The 18452-nt window shown below is 41.2% G+C and overlaps 1 protein-coding gene across 24 annotated transcripts in view; it reads right to left on the bottom strand.

Moving 5' to 3' along the window:
• RBFOX2 (RNA binding fox-1 homolog 2) overlaps positions 1-18452 on the bottom strand; it is a 272463-nt gene that overhangs the window by 76840 nt on the left and 177171 nt on the right. The window contains exon 1 of one of the 24 annotated variants that reach the window (XM_045083948.1): positions 18010-18357. The exons of the other annotated variants lie outside the window; for them this stretch is intronic. Coding sequence (XP_044939883.1) covers positions 18010-18036 — 27 coding nt within the window. The 5' untranslated portion in view covers positions 18037-18357. Of the gene's footprint in view, positions 1-18009; positions 18358-18452 lie in introns of those variants that run through there. 24 annotated transcript variants of the gene reach the window in all.

Raw genomic sequence — 18452 nt, 5'->3', positions numbered from 1 at the left:
ATAGAACATGGATTCTTTAAGGGCATGTAACTGTCCAGGTCTAATTAATCTTTACATCCCCAGTGACTGCCTTAAAAATGTTCAGTAAGTCCTTGTTTTGTTTTGTTTTTTTCTTAAAGATTTTAATTATTTATTTGACAGACAGAGGGAGAGAGCACACAAGCAGGGGTAGCAGCAGGCAGAGGGAAAGGGAGAAACAGGTTCCCCACTGAGCAGGGGATGAGGGGGCTCCCACCGATGCAGGGCTCGATCCCAGGACCCTGGGATCTTGACCTGAGCTAAAGGCCGACTGAGCCACCCAGGCGCCCTCCAATAAATCCCTGTCAAAGGAAAAAAAAAAAAAAAAAATACATTCAAATTACTAAAGTGTATAACTAGCTAGAGACTTTTGTTAGTTTTTAAGAGAGACAATGACATTAGTACAGGAAGAGACCCAAACCCACCCAGCATGAGGAAACATGGGTGACATAAGGAAGCGCGGACAGATGGGTCTGCGGGGACACCTCAAACTCTGACGGGCTTACAACAGGATTATGAGCCAGAGCAGAGGCAGAGGGAAGCACATAAGCGGACAAGTGCTGGAGGTAGTCGGGGCGGTGGGGGGCTCGGAGTCTGGAAACGGGCATGGGGGGGGGGGGGGAGGGCTCCTAGATCTCAGTCTGAGGGGCTGCATGAGAAAAGGCAGTGAGAGGAGAATGGGTAGGCAATTCTAGAAGTCTAATTTTCTTAAAAAAGATTTTCCTGATATAAACTACTAATTAGATTTTACCTTTCAATATTTGAAGTTCATTTCTCTTTTCAAATGCATTCTAAAAGGTCTTTCATAGTTATTTCGAGGGTGTTTGGGGCAATTTATTTTCCCCTTTTAAATTTAGTTTTTATTTTTCTCAAATTAATGCACGTCCCTGATAGTACATCAATGGATGCAGAAGAACTCATCAGAAAAAAACAGCAGTCTCCTACTATTCTTCCCTTGGCCAACCCTCTTGTGAGTGACCCTCTTTTAACAGTTTCTTAAAAGGCAGCAGGTTCAAGGCTGGATGCTGCCGTTAGGGGTACCGATTCCTCTCACCTCTCCAGGCTTAGAGGACACGTCACTCTGTAGATCTGTGCACAAAGGATGTAGGATTGGCCTCCCCCTTGAGGCAACTATCGGGGATCAGGTGGGCTAACTGTTCATATGGTAAACTCTGTCCAAAAGAGGGAGGAACAGGACAAAAGGGAAAAAGTAGATAAAAGACCTCTCCGCACTCCCTTTGAAGGACCAGCCAGAGGAACAACAGTTCTACAGAACCTCTCTGAAGACTTCTACCAGAATCTGGTACAGATGATCCCCAACTTAAGGATGCTGTGACGATTCAACTTCCCCATGGTGTTAAAGAGATACATATTAGCAGGAACTGTGCTTCAAAGTTTGAATTTGGATGTTTTCCCAGGCTTGTGACGCAGCCACAACTCCCCATCAGCCAGGTGAGCCCGAGGGTCGGCAACCTGCACACGGACATCCCTTCTGCCCCTAGCCAGCCGCTCCGTCTCTCACTTTCAGTACAGTATTCAGCAAGTTACATGACACAGTCAATACCTTATTATAAAATAGGCTTTGTGTTGGATGATTTTGGTAACTACAGGCTACTTGAAGTTTTCTGAGCATGTTTAAGGTAGGCTGAGTTTGTACGTTTGGTAGCATTAAATGCATTTAAATGCATTCTGACTTACCACATTCTCAACTTCCGCTGAGTTTATCAGGGCATAAATCAAGGAAAATCTGTAATCTGGAATATCTGTTACAAAGTTCTGGCCCGTCCACCTTCCTTATTTCACTCCCCTTATCACACCCCTGCTTTCCTAGGACTCTAGTAAAATGTAAATGAGGAAGGTTTTTTTCCCGGTTTTTTTTTTTTTTCATTTTTTCATTTTCAGTGGAGGTAAAATTGGTATATGACATTATGTTAATTTTAGGCGTACGACATTATAATTCATATTTGTATATACTACAAAGTGACCACCACAGGAAGTCTAATTATCACCGGTTACCATACAATTGACCCTCTTCTCTTCTGATAAGCACCAATCTGTTCTCTGGATCTATGAGCTTTGTTTTGTTTTGTGTTTTAGATTCCACACATAAGTGAAATCATATGGTCTTTGTCTTTCTCTGACTTACACTGTTTAGCACAATACTTTCAAAGTCCATCCATGGGGTTGCAAATGGCAAGATTTCCTTCTTTTTATGGCTGAGTAGTATTCCACAGTTCATACGTGTGTGTGTGTGTGTGTGTCTCACATCTTTATCCATTCATCTGCTGTTAGACCCGTAAGTTGTTTCTGTATCTTGGACATTGTGAATAATTTAGCCGGTAAGGTTCTGTCTTGGTCTTTGCTTTCTAAGATGACTGAGGAGATCATCTGTCTTACCTCTTGTATTTTCCATCTTTGTGTCTTAAGGCTCAACATTTTGGGAGGTACCTTCAATTCTATTTTCTATTTGTCTGAGGCATGTTTTCTTTTGACAATCACCTTCTTGATCTCTAATCCTCTTGTGCATTTTCAAATTGCTCCTTTCCATTACGCCCCACCATCGTTTTATGAATGTATTATCTTCTTGAACCGGACTTTAGCTGGAATGCTGCTTTAAATTTTCCTCTCTCCCTTGGATTGCCTGTTTCCTTGAGGGTCAACTTTCCTTTCTGTTCCTACTGTTCTCTTTCAAACTGAAAGTTCCTCTCATATGGCTAATGGTCTTCATGCACTAATTATCCAGGTAATAAGGACTTGATTAGCGGGTGTGGGTTTTCTCTGCTATTGTATAAGTAAACCTGTTTTCCAATTAGCTCTCTCCCTAGAATTAAAATTTCTAACTGGGAACTCAGTATAAGACCAAAAAAAGAGCATGTCAACCAGCAGGATTCATTTTGGTGTAAGCTGCTAGGGAAGTGTGGAATGATCTCTTCCCCAAATGTAAGACTGAAGGAAGGGTTGCCAATACCTAATAGGAAAAGAATTAAATTAAATTTCCCCAAGCATTTTGATCTACTTCTTTAGAGCCAAACCATCTGGCGTCTTTGTTTTTCCTTTTTTTTTTTTTTTTTTTTTTTTTTTTAAATTCTGGAGAAAGGGGACAGCCCAATACTTGCTGGCCATTTCCATTGGGAAAGCACTGGAGATGCCGAACAGGTCAGTTATCTCCGCATGACATACACGGAATCCCTGTTCGCTCTTCCTCCTTCACTCCTGCTCTGAGTCCAGAGCCTCTCTGGGGTTCCTGCTGGGCAGACTGGCTTCCATAGCCCTAGCAGCCTCCTTGTCCTCATTGGTAGGCTTTAGTTTCCACTCCATGTACCCATCCGTTGGTTCCCATTTGCTTTAGTTTTTCCAGAAATTTGTTTAACTCTCTTGTTCATTAGTAATACCACTTTTCGCCCTTTCCTCGTTGCTGTTACTGGTTTAGTTCTTTCTATGTTTTCAGTGGGGTCTCACAAAGAGATACAGGTTGTGAAAGTACCCCGTAACTTGACCCAGAAGTCATGATTTATTTTCTGCAAAAGATTTCAACCACAAGGAAGCTATAGAATTCAGGTTCCTTTTTAATTTTGTGAAACAACATGGGTTCGTGAATTTCATTGTTTCTTTAAAATAACCTTTTAAGAACACCAAGATTCATTAAAAGCGAACTAGAGAAGCTTCAAGGAAAATGAAAAGTATGTACTGCAATTCCTCAAAGAGCCCTTGTACTTATGTTTTTGTAAATTAGATGCATTTGGATCACAGGGAACAAAGCAATTCAGGAAATATCAGCACTAAACGCACACTATATGTCACAGTCCAAACATCACCTACAAGCTTACTCAGCACTATGTGATAAATCCTGATAAATACAAAACACTTTCATGGGTCTAATCACTCTCAGAAAACAAAGCAAAAACAAAACAAAACAAAACCCCCCAAATCAAGTATTTACCGATTAGAATGCCTAACTCTTCACCTCCTACCTCCTTCACAGAACGTAGGATCTGGCCAAGGTCAGATGGCAGTCTGAAAGGGAGAAAAACACTCCTCAAAACCCTTCTGATCTCCAGCACCTGGATCAATAAGACATGCCATAGACTCTGACCCTTCAGTCAGGAATGGAATGGCCATGAAATATAAATGAGTGGCTGCAATATTTAATCCTTTATCATAGCGAGACAAATAAACCCAAAGAAGGAATTAGAACCCTATGCTGGAAAAGTTCACCCAAAAAGCGATTTTGAGTAAGCTATTACACTTAAACAGGAAAACCTGTCCCAGAGTAAGAGAGAATATTCAACTTAAGAAAACAAGCATGCAGGAAACGCAGAATGGAGATCCAAAATCAGTTCCTAGGAGCACCAAAAAGAAGCTGTCTAAACTTCAGTGGTTGCTTAGTAACAAAACACTTCTCAGACTTCACTCTACACTTCTTTCCACGTCAAACCAAATGATCCAAAACAAAAACAAAAAATCTTTAAGCATCTTTAAAAAACAAATAAACAAACAGAAAAAACAAAGGGCATATCTATTTCTTCTTCCTACTCACCATCTTCCTTCCCTATAACTAAGTTATCATTATCCCATCAACTGGACTAGCCAGCTTCATTCAAGAATAATTTTTCAGCAAAGAATGCCCAAAATACAGGAATTGAACTTTTTACTCATTCTAGGATTTTCCCTTTGAGGAATGAGGAGCATAAAGACTTGGTATTTTAGCCTTTACAGACTAAACAACTTTTGTTAAAGGTCTGAACTTCTCAGGAGGATGTTCTGACAGCAGAAAGAACACCAGACAGGGACTACATAAAAATGAATTCCAGGGGTGCCTGTGTGGCTCAGTGGGTTAAGTTAAATAAAACTTCTGCCTTCTGCTCGGTCATGGTCTCAGGGTCCTAGGATAGAGCTCTGCTCAGCAGGAAAAGACTGCTTCCCCCGCCGACCCACCCCCACCTGCCTCTCTGCCTACTTGTGATCTCTGTCAAATAAATAAATATAATCTTTAAAAAAAATGTATTCTAGTTCCAGTTCTGCCATTACTTTGCCATATGACCTTGGACAATTCACTTCCCCTTGGGATCCACATCCTGACTCTGTGAAATAAAGTTCACTTTAGTTCTAAGAATCAGCGATTCTGTGATAAAGAAGCCCTACCCAAGGGGCAGAATGCACTAAAAAAGAAGAAACATTAGGTGTATTACCATGTGAAACTAAGTATTTCCTTTGTAACAGAGAGAGTCAACGAAGTGCCATTAAGTAGTTTATCTGCTCCCAGGCCCAAAGTGGCTAAGAGCTACTGTAAGGAGCTAATACCTTGATTTCTCTCTTCTCCTGAACAAATGCTCCCACATGATCACTAAACCATCAAATTGCAAAACCTTTGTGCTGAGATAAAATTTCAGGAAGTTAATGCTTGTACAGAATTGTCGAATTGATCAATTCTGCACTTTCCCATAGGTACCTAAGGCTCCAAGAAAACTGCCAGACATTTCTCTAGGTTTTGGCTAAGGATGAGTCAGAGATTTTTCTAATGTAAAGAAAAAGTTAGGGGCACTTGTCCGGCTCGGTCAGTGGCGCATACGACTCTTGATCTTGGGGCTATGAGTTCAAGCCCCACACTGGGTGCAGAGATTACATGAAAAAATAAAATCTTTTTTAAAAAGCTAAATATTAAGGGCCTATATTCATGTTATACTTTATACAGTGGCTATCATCAAAAAAGGGGTACAAATAGCATAAACTTTGGAGTAAGATAAACCCCAGGCTCTGCCATGTGTATGACTCTGGAGAAGTCATTTAATCTCTCAATGCCTTAATACTTTTATCTGTAAAACTAGAGAGAAGATGGCCATCTAATGGGGTATCTCTAAGAATTAACTGACAACGTGTTTACGAAATTCTTCATTTCTAGCTTAAAAAAAAAACACAAACAGGGGCAACCTGGGTGGTTCAGTCGGTTGGACGTTCCACTCTTGGTTCCAGCTCAGGTCATGATCTCAGGGTCCTGAGATCCAGCCCCCCATCTGGCTCCATCCTGGGCATTACGCCTGCTTAAGATTCTCTCTCTCCCTCTGCTAAACAAGCAAGCAAACAAACAAAAAACCACACATGGTACAGATAATAACCACTATCTGTGGAGGAAGAAGACAAAGGGAAAGAGAATACAGTCCACAGTGTGAGACCTAACAGCTGAGCTCTAACCTTGAGGATCTTCATGCTCTTTTTCAAATAAACAGTTACATCAACATAAACAGGGGGAAAGCAACCACATTCTTCTTACTAAAGGTTTTATATAAAAACACAGGTGAAGTGAAATTAACTTGAACGCAGCACAGACATTCCCACTTCTCAAAAATCTCCTGGTTCCTCAAGAGAGAAGACTTGAAAGCATATACGTGGGTGAACTCTTGCTTTGCTGCTCTGCTAGCAAATGACTGACAACCATGTCACCGGAAATCAAGAGCACTGTAAGCAATGCCATCTACCTTCTTTAGTTTATACAACGTGTATAGTTCCCCATGCCCTCTCCCTGCTGAAATTTCTAGATAACCTGAAAATCAGTGAAAAAGCATTGGCTAAAAATCTAACTACTGCTTTACTGAGGCTTTCTAAAGTTCCACACGTTTTAGAACAATGATCATCATATCCACAGTCCACAGTATCCTATTTTCTACACTAAATGAACAAATGGTACATTGACTTTTCTCCCTCCCTATTCTGTAAGAACTGCAGTTAACAAATACACAGGAGAAAAAAAATCTTTTTCCCTTTCCACAACAGACCGCAAAGCATGCTAAACTATAAAAACATAGAAACCCTACTTCTCCTATGATCTTGACCATATTTTTTGTTAAAGAACTATTTTTACCCTTAAGTAAGTCAGTCCTAGACACCCTCTGAATCTCATTCAGTACTCAAGAATTTGGTTCCAGATTCATATAAACATCCTGCGTGTCTCTCTCTCTCTCTCTCACACACACACACACACACACATACCCTTTCCTCTCACCCAAGGCCACTGCTAAACTTCCCAAACTAGTTCTCTCCTCATCTGAATTTATAACGGTAGTTTACTGACATCATATTCATGGAATTCACCACGTTCCACCTTGTATTTCAACTAGTAATACATATGTGTATTCTCCAATACTCCTGGGATTTCCTGTTCAAATGAGCTTTCATTCATAAATTAGGAATATATTAAATGAGGTACCACTCAGTTTTCATTTAAAAATAAGTGGTCTCACTTCTGCTTCCAATCAAGATGGAGTAACAAGAACTGGACTTATCTTGCTGTAACAAAACAAAACCCAGAAAAAAAAATTTGGAACAACAGCACTCAAGATACTGTATGTCTGGCAAAGGACACTGATCCATGAGACAAGGTGAGCTTTGTAACTGGTCAGCTTACTGCCTGAAGGAAGCTTCCAGGCTGTGGGATGGACAGAGGGAAGCCAAGGCAGCTAGAGCTCTCAGGGCAGAGTGCCACAGCACAGAGAGAGAATGCTGAAGAGGCACAGAGGGCTGTCCTCGAATACTCAGTTAGGTCATGACCACTGCACACGTGTGAAGAGCTACCTGAGGCTGGAGAACGGACCACCTAAAGGAGTGGGAGGGAATAATGCCAGGAGGTCACACAGTGCCTGCAACAGAGCGCCTGCTCCCAAAGATGAGCGTGCACGAGCTGGTAATTTAAGAAACATCAGGTAGAGACTAAGAATCTTGCACCTCAACAGTGAAGAAAAATTAAGCAGAAACTGAACAGCTCTGGACCCTTCTAAAAAAACTTAAAACAAGACCTGAAAGGAGCAAACCATTTCTAAGAAACTCAGCTGTGCTGCAGACAATGCTCAAGAACATACATAAAATGTATAGAGAGATATATAAAAAGACATATATCCAGCTTCCAACAAGGTTAAAAAAAAAAAACAAAAAAAACTTTCAGTGTCTGGCACCCAATCAAAAATTACCAGGCATGCAAACAAGCAGAAAAATACAATCCATAATGATGAGAAAAATCAATAGGAACTGATCTAGAACTAATACAGATGTTTGACTTAGCAGACAAGAATATTAAAACATTTGTATTTCACACACTCAAGAAAAACTATATGTAAAAGAAAAATTGAGCATGTTAAAGAGACATGGAAAAAATATATATATATACATCAAATTCCAGAGACAAAAACTGTCATGTCTGAGATTAAAAAAACCAACCAACCAACCAACCAACCACACACTGGCTTGGATTAATGGCATTAGACGTTTCAGAAGAAAAAAAGTAGCACTCTTGGTAATACCACAAAAGAAACTATCCAAAAGGAAATACACAGAGAGGAAAAGCCTATCAAACAATGAATAGTGAGCCCTGAAGATGACATGGAATGGTCATGGTCTAATATGCATCTGTACTGACAGCTTTTCAAAAGGAATATGCAAAGAATCTAACTCTTGGACATCCTGAGTAGAAGGAAAAGAGAGGGAGACGGCAGTACTTATGTGCGTGTTTAATGTACTTACAAGGTTTGGCCAAACCCTAAAATTTCATTGTCACCTTCCCATGTCTCTTTGCCCTTCCCACTGGTTGGGGCCAGGCTCTTCTTTCTCCCTTTCCTGGCTTCCCTGCAGACTGGAGCTACTATGCCACTTACCTGCATGCTATGTTCTGGATACATGCTGCCTTCCACTAGAACATCTACAGAAGATCTGTGTATTCCCCAATAAACTGTTTGTTCCCCCAAATTCTCCTTCTAGCCAAATAAAGCACCCATTTCTAAAATGACACTTATATTTTAGTTATTTACTGATTTAAGTAATAAGCACTAGGATGTGTGTGATTACCCAATTTAACTCTCTCATTTTTCATTTCAAAAGAAAACCCTGTTAATGAATTAAAAAAAAGTTAAAATTCATTAATTCAATTACAAAGTATTTACCAGATACCAAATTGAACCAGACAATAATGAACACTGGCGGTATAGTCACAGTCCTGAAAGAAACCAGTGTGGTGGGTCAGAACAGATCAATATACTCACAACTACAACACTGAATGGTATGGGCTAAGACAGCAACACACACACAATGCCAAAGAAGCACAAAAAAGGGACAAGCCTATGAGACAGGGCAAGCTTTCTGAAAGCGGTGAAGTCTAAGCTGCACATTTAAGGCAAGAAATTAACCATGTTGGAGAGAAAGGTCTTCTGGCTCAAAGTAATAGTACATGAAAAAACTATGAAAAATAGGAAGGTATAAAATATGACATATTCAGGGACGGCAAATGGCTCAGATTTGGGGGTAGAATGGAAGGAAAAAGGAAGAGAAAAAGGGGAAAGAATTTTGTTATTTTCTGGAGGGGAATGAGAGAGCAAGGGTTTCACTGTAACAGGGCCCCAAGATGACATGCCAAAACTGCTAGGAACTGGAGGAACTGGGTCCCCTGTCATCAAGCTGTAGGAGAAAACCTTCCCACTATTAGTCAAGGAAGGAGGACCCGCACCCCTCTAAGTCAGGGGTTGGCAAACTATGGCTCTGGCCTAAAGGCGGTCCACCACCCATTTTTGTACAATCTAAATGCCAACATGGTTTTTATATTTTTAAGTAGCTAAAAAAAATTTCAAAAGAAGAATATTTTGTGACACATGGAAATTATATGAAATTCAAATTTCAGTGTCCATAAATAAAGTTTTACTGGAATATGGCCACACTCATTCATTTATGTATCGTCTATGACTTCTTTTATGTTTCAACAGCAGAACTGAATAGTTGTGACAGAAACACCATGGCCCGCAAAACTGAAAATATTTACTATCAAGACATTAGCAGAGAGTTTGTGGACCCTGATCTTTCAAAAAAATCTCATCTTCTTCACTCATGTCTCAGTTCGTCTCTTCAGAACTTTTCACAAGGAATCTTGGCATCAATATTAGATTAAAATATCGTTCTGTTATTTATGGATATAAACGCATTATTTTATAATTTCATAAATAATTGCTGATTTCCATTTTCATATTTTCTAGTTAAATATTCCTTTATACATGAAATATCAAATTCTGATTGCAGAACTTTATCCTGTAATTCTGAAAGAATCAAATGTCATTAGTTATACGATTTCAAGTTACAATTTTAAAAACTGCATTTCCTTTTGTTTATAGCAAGACTGGTCATACTTATTTCCCGAGCCTTAATTAAATAAGAAATATCATTCTAATGTCCTGAAACTGGTAGTGCTTTGAAAGAACTCATGAGGCAGGATGAAAAGAATATACCAAAGGAAGGGAATCTAAGAGTGTTTCTATGATATGTGATTTATAATAAGTATTATTACATCAGAATATTTTTCAAGGATTGAAGGCATCTTTTGGTTGTGTTTTACCTCTATTTTCAACAGAAAAATCAGATCGTGTTTTACTGTCGCTACCAAGTGAAAAGCCTCTTATACTTCCTAATTTTGTCTTTTCAACACATTTTGATACAATTTCAACATCTCAAGGGAAGTTATCATATTTACTTTTGCTGACCTTGCTGAACTGAACAGCTGACAGCCTGCATAGCTTTAGAACGGTATAATTAATATTCTACCTAAGAGATCCCCTCATTTTTAATTTGAGAGGCAGGGTGGGGGGTCGTGGGGGTTAGGGAGGGAAAAAATGAAACAAGGTGGGACCAGGGAGGCAGACAAACCGTAAGAGACTCTTAATCTCAGGAAATAAACTGAGGGTTGCTGGTTTGGGGAGTGGGTAGGGATAGGGTGGCTGGATGGTGGACACTGGGGAAGGTATGTGCTATGGTGAGCGCTGTGAATTGTGTAAGACTGACGAGTCACAGACCTATACCCCTGAAGCAAATAATACATAATGTGTTAATTTAAAAAAAAAGAGATCCCCTCATTTTTGAAGTTATAAATTGCTGATAACACTACATGATCGATAAGCTATGAAAGCTGAGTGAAGTCAAAACACATCAAAAAATAAAATTTATAATAAAGATATGATCCTTGACACTCATAATTGATATTTCACCTAATAATTAGAAGTAAATGGTAAATCAATCACAGAAATTGAAGCGATCAGTCCGAGACAGTCAAGTCTCTGGAAACCGTATGTTTTCTACCTGTGAGGCCTGATGCAAGGCAGTAAGAAAGAAGTACACAAAGGACAGAAGATGAAAGGGAACACTTAGCAGTTATCTTCACGTATTTAGCTTTCATGAAGAAGAGAGATTAAATCTCTCTGTGTGACTCTGGATGACAGAATGAGGTGAGGTGAGAAAACCCTAATGAAAATAGCCTGCTGTAAAGAAAACTCTTCTACCTTTTAATGGCCAACAATGGAACTATTTATCTCATGAGGCTGCTAGTATAATGGAAGCGTATGCAAAGACAGAATTAAACAGATTTCAAGTTGGAAACCTATCTCTGTGTCTAAGGCCACCCAAGTGCCTGACCTTTCAGATCTCAAAGTCTAATGTATGGTAAAAATACCACCTATCTCAAAAAGAGATTAAGATGCCTGGGGGGCTCAGTCACTTAAGCTTCTGCTTTAGGCTCAGGTCATAATCTTGGGGTCCTGGGATGGAGCCCCGCAATCGCATCGGGCTCCCTGCTCAGCAGGGCGTCTGCTTGTCCCTCTCCCTCTGACTCTACTCCTGCTCCCTCTGTTTCTGTACCTCTCTCAAATAAATAAAATCTAAAAAAAAAAAAAAGAGAGAGAGAGAGAGATTGACAAGTGATGTATGATGTGACCACAATAATGATTATGCATGTAAATTATGTATATTATTGTACATGTAAGGTATGCATTGTACGTAGGTTATTGCAAGTACAGCTGACCCCTGAAAGGTATGGGGGTTGGGGTGCCAACCCTGCCTCTGCCCCCACATTGTCCAAAATCTGCATATAACTTTTGATTCTCCAAAAACTTTACTAGTAAATAGTCTACTGTTGACAGAGCCTTACCATTAACAGTCAGTTAACCCAAAATAGTGTGTGTTATATGTATATGTACTATGTTCTTACAATAAAGTAAGCTAGAGAAAAGAAAATGTTGTTAGGAAAACCATAAGATGGAGAAATAATTTACAGTACTGCACTTATCAAAAAAAAAAAAAAAAAAAAATCCATGCAAGTGGGTGTGTGCTGTCCAAACCCGTGTTGTTCAAGTGTCAACTATATTCCATCAAAGCCTAGAGTAAGTCAGAGATGGAAATTTCAGAAGTAAATCAGAGAGTCTCAACTAGATTAATTCATTCACACATTCAACAAACATGTACTGAATATGTAATACCTACAAGAGGCACTGGGGTACCACTGTTAAGAGTGTGGATTCCCAAGCCAGTATATGCATATGAATCCCCACATCTCTTAGCAGCTGTATAAACTTGGGCAAGTAACCTAACCATTTTATGTCTAGGTTTCCTCTTCTATACCAAGGGGAGAATGACAGGGTTGTGGAGAGGAGTTCAATGAGCTAATGTAGACAAAGTGGTTAGCACGGTACCTGATAGTACCACATCCTGTATTTAAGGATTAGCTGATTAGCTGTATTCTGACCACATTATGACTACCCACCAGAGGCAGAGTATGCCACAGACTGCTGACGAGGTCCCTGACCTCGAAGGGCTTACAGTCTTTGTAGGAGTTGGGTGGCACAGAAAATAATCAATCAAGCATACCTATAACAAGTAATGATAAGCTAAAATCAGTGTTAAGAGAAGAAAAAGCAGCATATGCGGATAGGGAAGTTCAGCAGAGATGGGCTGGTCAAGGGAGTGCTCTCCCATGAGAAGCCTGTGGTTATCTGGGTGAAGAGCATTTCAAGCTGAGAAACAAACAAACAAACAAACAATCAAGCAAAAAAGAAGAAGGGCAAGGCCCAGGGCAGGAGGATACTGGTGTGTGAAGAGATGAGCAGAGAGGCCATCATCAATGGAGTGAAATAAAAGGAAGAGAAAAAGAGAAGTCTGGGGAGGCAGGCAGGTTCTTGACCACACGGAGCCTCAGAGACCAGAGTAAGGGACACCGGATTTTATCCTGAGTCTGCAGGGAAATCACCGGGAAGGTTTAAAGCACAGGAGTGACAAAATCAGACTTGCACTTTAAATAATTCACTCTGTCCATGACCTCTAATGAATTATCTGACTCTAAGGTTTCCCGAATGTCATCATTCGAACAGAATCAGCGGCACACTGAAGCACCCGGGAGGCGGCAACACTGCAGCATGGCGGACAGGCCGCAGGGCTTCTGACGGCTTAGCCTGGATGCCGAGCACCGAAGCCCGGGCATAAAGTAGCTGCGTTCAAAACCGCAGAGCATTTACAGCAGGGGTGTGTCCCATCTAGATTTGTTGGATTTCAGAGACCAAGCATGGTGAAGGAAGTTTAAAAGAAAGACTGGACAGTGGTTCTGGAATGATGAAACAGAAAGAGCAAGGGATTATGGCTCCAGAACGACAGGTCTTGGGACACCAACAATGTCGGGTTTCGGAGAGGAACCAGAACACCAGAAAGAGGCCGCTGGGCGGAGGGGCGGTAGCAGCTCTGTGACTGGCTCCTGGTGACGACCCAAGTGTCATCTAGAGATGCCCAAGAAACAACCCGAGGTAAGGAGTTACACAAAGAGATGTTAAAATGTGGCTGTCCACAAACCAGAAGTCAAAAGAGGGATGAGACTGTTTTCACATGGCCATCTGTGTGGATACGAGTCTGGAAATTTTCAGGCAAGAACACACAACTAGAGGAACAAAACTAGGCCTTTACATCACAGGCTGTCACGGGGAGTGATGAAGTGTCCTTTACCTTGCCCTAGGGAGATGTCCTCCAGGACCATGCAAACTTGAATACTGGATTATCAAATGCTAAGCTCACTGAGTCTCAACTGCAAAACTGAGGAGAAAGGTGAAGTTAAAAAAAAGAGAAAGGGGCCAAAGAGGTGTGTGTTTGGGTGGCAGGGTCTAGGTACGGGGATGACCGGGAAGAAAAATCATCTAACAAGTCCAAACTGCTCAGATGTAATCACATTTATGCAATTCTGGATATGTTTTCAGGAAAGCTCAGTAATTGTTGGCATAGCAATCTTTTTTCAAGAGTCCATCTTGGCTCTGGCAAGGCAATGGTTAGAACTGAAGATATGGAGCAGTGTAGAAGAATTCCGAAAGAAACCAAATCTCTGGAAAAAGTGAGGCTTTTTTTGGTTCATTGTAAAGGAACATAAATTAGCCTCCAAGCCACAATCTGCAGCTAGCCCCAACTTCCCAGCGTCCTGCACAGCCCATAGAAAGGGGCAAGTGTGCCAAAGCCAACAGCGGGGCAGGAGCTCTGTGGATGAAGAACGGGATGAGGTTCGGGCGGGCCGGGCTGGCAACGGAGTGGACCCACTTTAAAGCACTGCCACAAAATGGAGACTAAATAATCACGAGCACTTTCAAAATTCACAGAAGATGGGCTATGCTTAAGCTAGATCACAGAACCAATTCCCCTACTCCAACTCGTTCCAAAAAAACAAACACAAAGAGGAAAGGGGAGAAAATGAAACAAAGCAAAACATACCTGCTCTGTTATCTGTCTTTAATTAAAGCAGAAAATACCCTCCCTCTTCTCTTCTCCCAACCACCCTGGAACAGAACAGCGAGAACCAGCCACGGCTCAGGTGAAAGACTTCAGCCTCCCAGCTACAAAGAGGGGAGATAGCAGACAATGGAACTGGTGATTCATTACAGAAGAATACACTCGGAGCCGGCCTGCTGCCACATGGGCTCACTGCACTATTTAAAGGAACAGCAACCCCCTTTCCAACCTCCCTTTTTCTTAACACCTTCCCTCCTCTCGGTCCTGATGGAAAACAGATTTTGAAGAAAATGCCAGCAAAGCACTGAGCTGTCCAAGAAAGGGAGGGCTTTGTGTTCCACAGAAACTGGCAGTCTTACACTATAGGAGTACAAAAATTTTCTTTCACATCCATACTGTGAGATCTTTTCCTCTCTGCCCGGTATACTTTCCCTTCCAACAACAAACAGTTTATCGGAGTCTGAGTCTGGCGAAACACTTTTTTATTAACTAAAGTCATTTGCAATTTTGTTTTTCTAAATTTACACATACTAACAATGACTTCTCTTTCCTTCCTTTCATTCTGCGTTGTTTTCATAGACGTGAAGAGATGCGGTAATTTCATTCACATACTCAGAAATAACAGAGTAGCTCAGGGAAATACTCCTATGACATTTACATGAACAATGGATACACCTAAAGTTGTATCTTAAAAAGTCACAGGAGCATGTCTGTCTACTATATTAGAATTTTGTGATTAAATTGTCATTTTTTTTTAAAACAAAACACTGATTAGCTATTGTAAATGACAGAGCAGTTTGCTAATTACCCCCAAAACTGGCCTTATGAAACTAGAGCTGGTAAGATACTAAAGGCACAACCACTGATCCAGGTCTAATGTTGTCATCCACTGAAAGCCCTTCCCCTTCTTCCATCAAAGTGAGCAATTAATTTAAAATAAAGGGATACAGAAATGTCAAGATCTAATATGCAGAGAACCTAGGTGATAAAATGATAAAAACATATCTAAATACCTTTCTTAATATACTAAAGTCAAGACCCTAGACACCATAATTAACCACTTCACTGTGATAACTGAACCCTAAACAGCGCAGACATTTTATATTCGCAAAGTTTATCTGACAGATCATTATCAAATATTGGGATTAGATGTCTGGCTTGAAAAACAAAAACCAAAAACAAATTTAAAAAACCCCAAAACCTTGTAAGGACAAATTAAAAAGATCTGGCCCATTTGGTTATTTCCTTTTTTTTTTTTTTTTTTTTAAGATTACTAGCAACCACGTATGTTACATTACACAGTGAGAATACACACCAAAATAAAATATGCTGACATACATACTAAAAATCCACAAATCTCACGCTCTGTACTTGCCTGTTACAGAGATTCGGGATGGGCAAAAAGGCGCAACTTCCTTCTCAGCATCCAGCACATCCTGAGACAATCACAGTGATTCTAATTTACCTCTTAGAATTCTTAACCACCAAGAAATCAATCCTTCTTTCCAGTTCTTATTTCTCTCTTCTGCTTCGCTGCTAAGACAACCGTTTTCTTAAATACTAATTACTCAGCCTGCACTAAAGCACGCATGAGCGTAAGCATTCGAACTTGTGCTTACACATGCTCACCCAGCTCCTCCAGAAATGAAGGGCACATGTTCCAGGAGGCCACAGAAACCCTCTGATTAGAATAAGCACTAGTTTAGAGAACTCTTTCACTGATCTTAAAATATATATAATGAAAAGTCAAGTAGTTGGAAAGCCCTCAGTAATAGCTGAGAAAGAAGAGAGCTGCCGCCCTGTAATAGTGCCAGTTAATGAAAATTGAATGAGGGCTCCAGGGTTAAGAAGTATCATTTCCCAAGCAACAAAGAGAATCCAGAAATAGGTCTTCTCTTTTATGGAAATTTTTTAAAAGTAAAGCAATATTTCTAAAGAGCTAATTAGGCTAACAACAAAGGGATAAGAACTGGGAGAGAAAATATGTCAAAGATTTCTCCCCTTTCCAAAAGAGGAGGGATTCTTGATCATCTCCAAACTCAGATCTGGTGAAAAATCACTTTGGAAAGATATATTCTTTGGAACTTTGTTTCCCTCTAGGTCACGTTGGCAGAATCTTCCTAATGCCTTCCCTCTTTCCAAACAGCACTGCAGGGCATTATATAACATTTAACGGAACAGTGTTCCTGCCCCTAAAAATGATGCCTCTATCCAGATAGCTAGCTGACTCTCTCGCCCTCCGGTGGTGACTCGGAGAGGAAAAGAGGAGAGAATACCCCCCCCCCAAGGCAAACTCCTTAAAAGGAAAGCACTGTCCAGAGATGAAATTTCCCTACAGAGCATAAAAGCCTGGAATGACACTGATCCTAAGTCTGAGCCTAAAGGACAGGAACGCTCACCGTAGCAAATGATTTCACTGACCAATTGCAGTCTCATCATTCCCTCTCCACATACACGTAAATAAAAGAGGGTAAAAGGAACATACAGAGGGTGCCAACGAGAAAAAGAGCATGGCCAGGGGGGAACCGTGGAAGAGTATTCACGTTTTCCTTTCTCAAGTCATTTCAGGAATGACTTGCTAAAATGCAGATTAGATGTTGCCTGGCATAACCAAAGACAGGCAGAGAGAGAGAGAGAGAGAGAGACAGGGAGAGAGACAGGGAGAGAGAGATCTTCCATTTCCTACTCCCTCTCCTTCAAATGCCTTTTACTGCCCCTGTGATTGTCATTTATGCATTCAGATTTGTTCTCCTGAGTCTCACAGAGGGCTCTACCTGCCTCTGCTACACCTGGATATTCCCATGGTTCCTACCGAAAACATTCTTTGCCAGTAACAAAGCCATGAACACAAAGCCTATTTTTCTAGCCTTCATTTTTAATAAGCCATTTACGGCGAAGCCAGCAGAACGGCAATTCCACAGCCAATCCTGAGAAACTCCAGTGGATCGGGAATCAGATTTCCCTAGAACACAAATTCTTCTGCAATTCTTAAAAGGAAGTCAATCCTTTTCCCCTCTTTTTTGGCAGTCTGTTAAGAATCTCTTCCTACCTCTGCAGTCTCTCTCCCTCCCTCTTCTCAGAACCAAGACAAAGAGGTAGACAAATCCCCACAGGGTCTTTCCTGAGCTACAGCTGCACAGTACAGGAAACAGGAATCTGCTACGGAGCTGAGGGAGGGGGAGAGAGAAAAGGATATGGATCCATCTCTCCCTCTCTCTCTCTCCCTCTCTCTCTCTCTCTCTCTCTCTCACACACACACACACACACACACACACACACACACACAGCAGACACAGATAACACTTTTCAGTTAATACCAATAAATCTGGCCTTCTCTGAGAAGACAATCATTATTAAAACTCTGCCTACTATGCCCGACCCCCAGGTCTTTATTTAGATCGCAGAAACCAGCAAAGAGGCACGCCGAGGAATCACAAATCTTACCTGAGTGACCATTTTCTTTTCCTCCATAAACCAAACGGCACAGAGGATGAGCCCTTCAGGGCGGTCGTGCTGGGGCGCACCTCCACAGCTCCCCCCCCCACCCCCCCCAGGCCAGCTATTTCGGGGCGGGCAACTGATCTCCTTTTACCCCGTTCCCCTTCCTTTTCTTTCTAGCGTTTCTTCCTTTCTTTTCTCTTCCTCTCTGGCAGCCTCTCCCCCTCCTTCTCTCTCCAGCTCCCTCCCATATCTCAGGCAGATGGCTGAAGGAAGCCCCACCCCTGAATGCCTAAGGTAATTAATCAGAGTGGAGCCCCACCTCTTCCTCCTCCCCCCACCCCTCCCAGCAGGCTGACATCTCCCAACTCCAGAAACAGGCCTGCTGGAGAATGGCAGTTTGGTGTGTGCTCTGCGCACGCGTGTGTGTGTGTGTGTGTGTGTGTGTG

The sequence above is a fragment of the Mustela putorius genome, unplaced genomic scaffold, assembly GCF_011764305.1.
Source record: "Mustela putorius furo isolate JIRA1106 unplaced genomic scaffold, ASM1176430v1.1 tig00000738_pilon_pilon_pilon, whole genome shotgun sequence".
Lineage (NCBI taxonomy): Eukaryota > Metazoa > Chordata > Mammalia > Carnivora > Mustelidae > Mustela > Mustela putorius.
The sequence above is the reverse complement of the archived record's forward strand: the minus strand, read 5'-3'. Positions and strand labels throughout refer to the sequence as shown.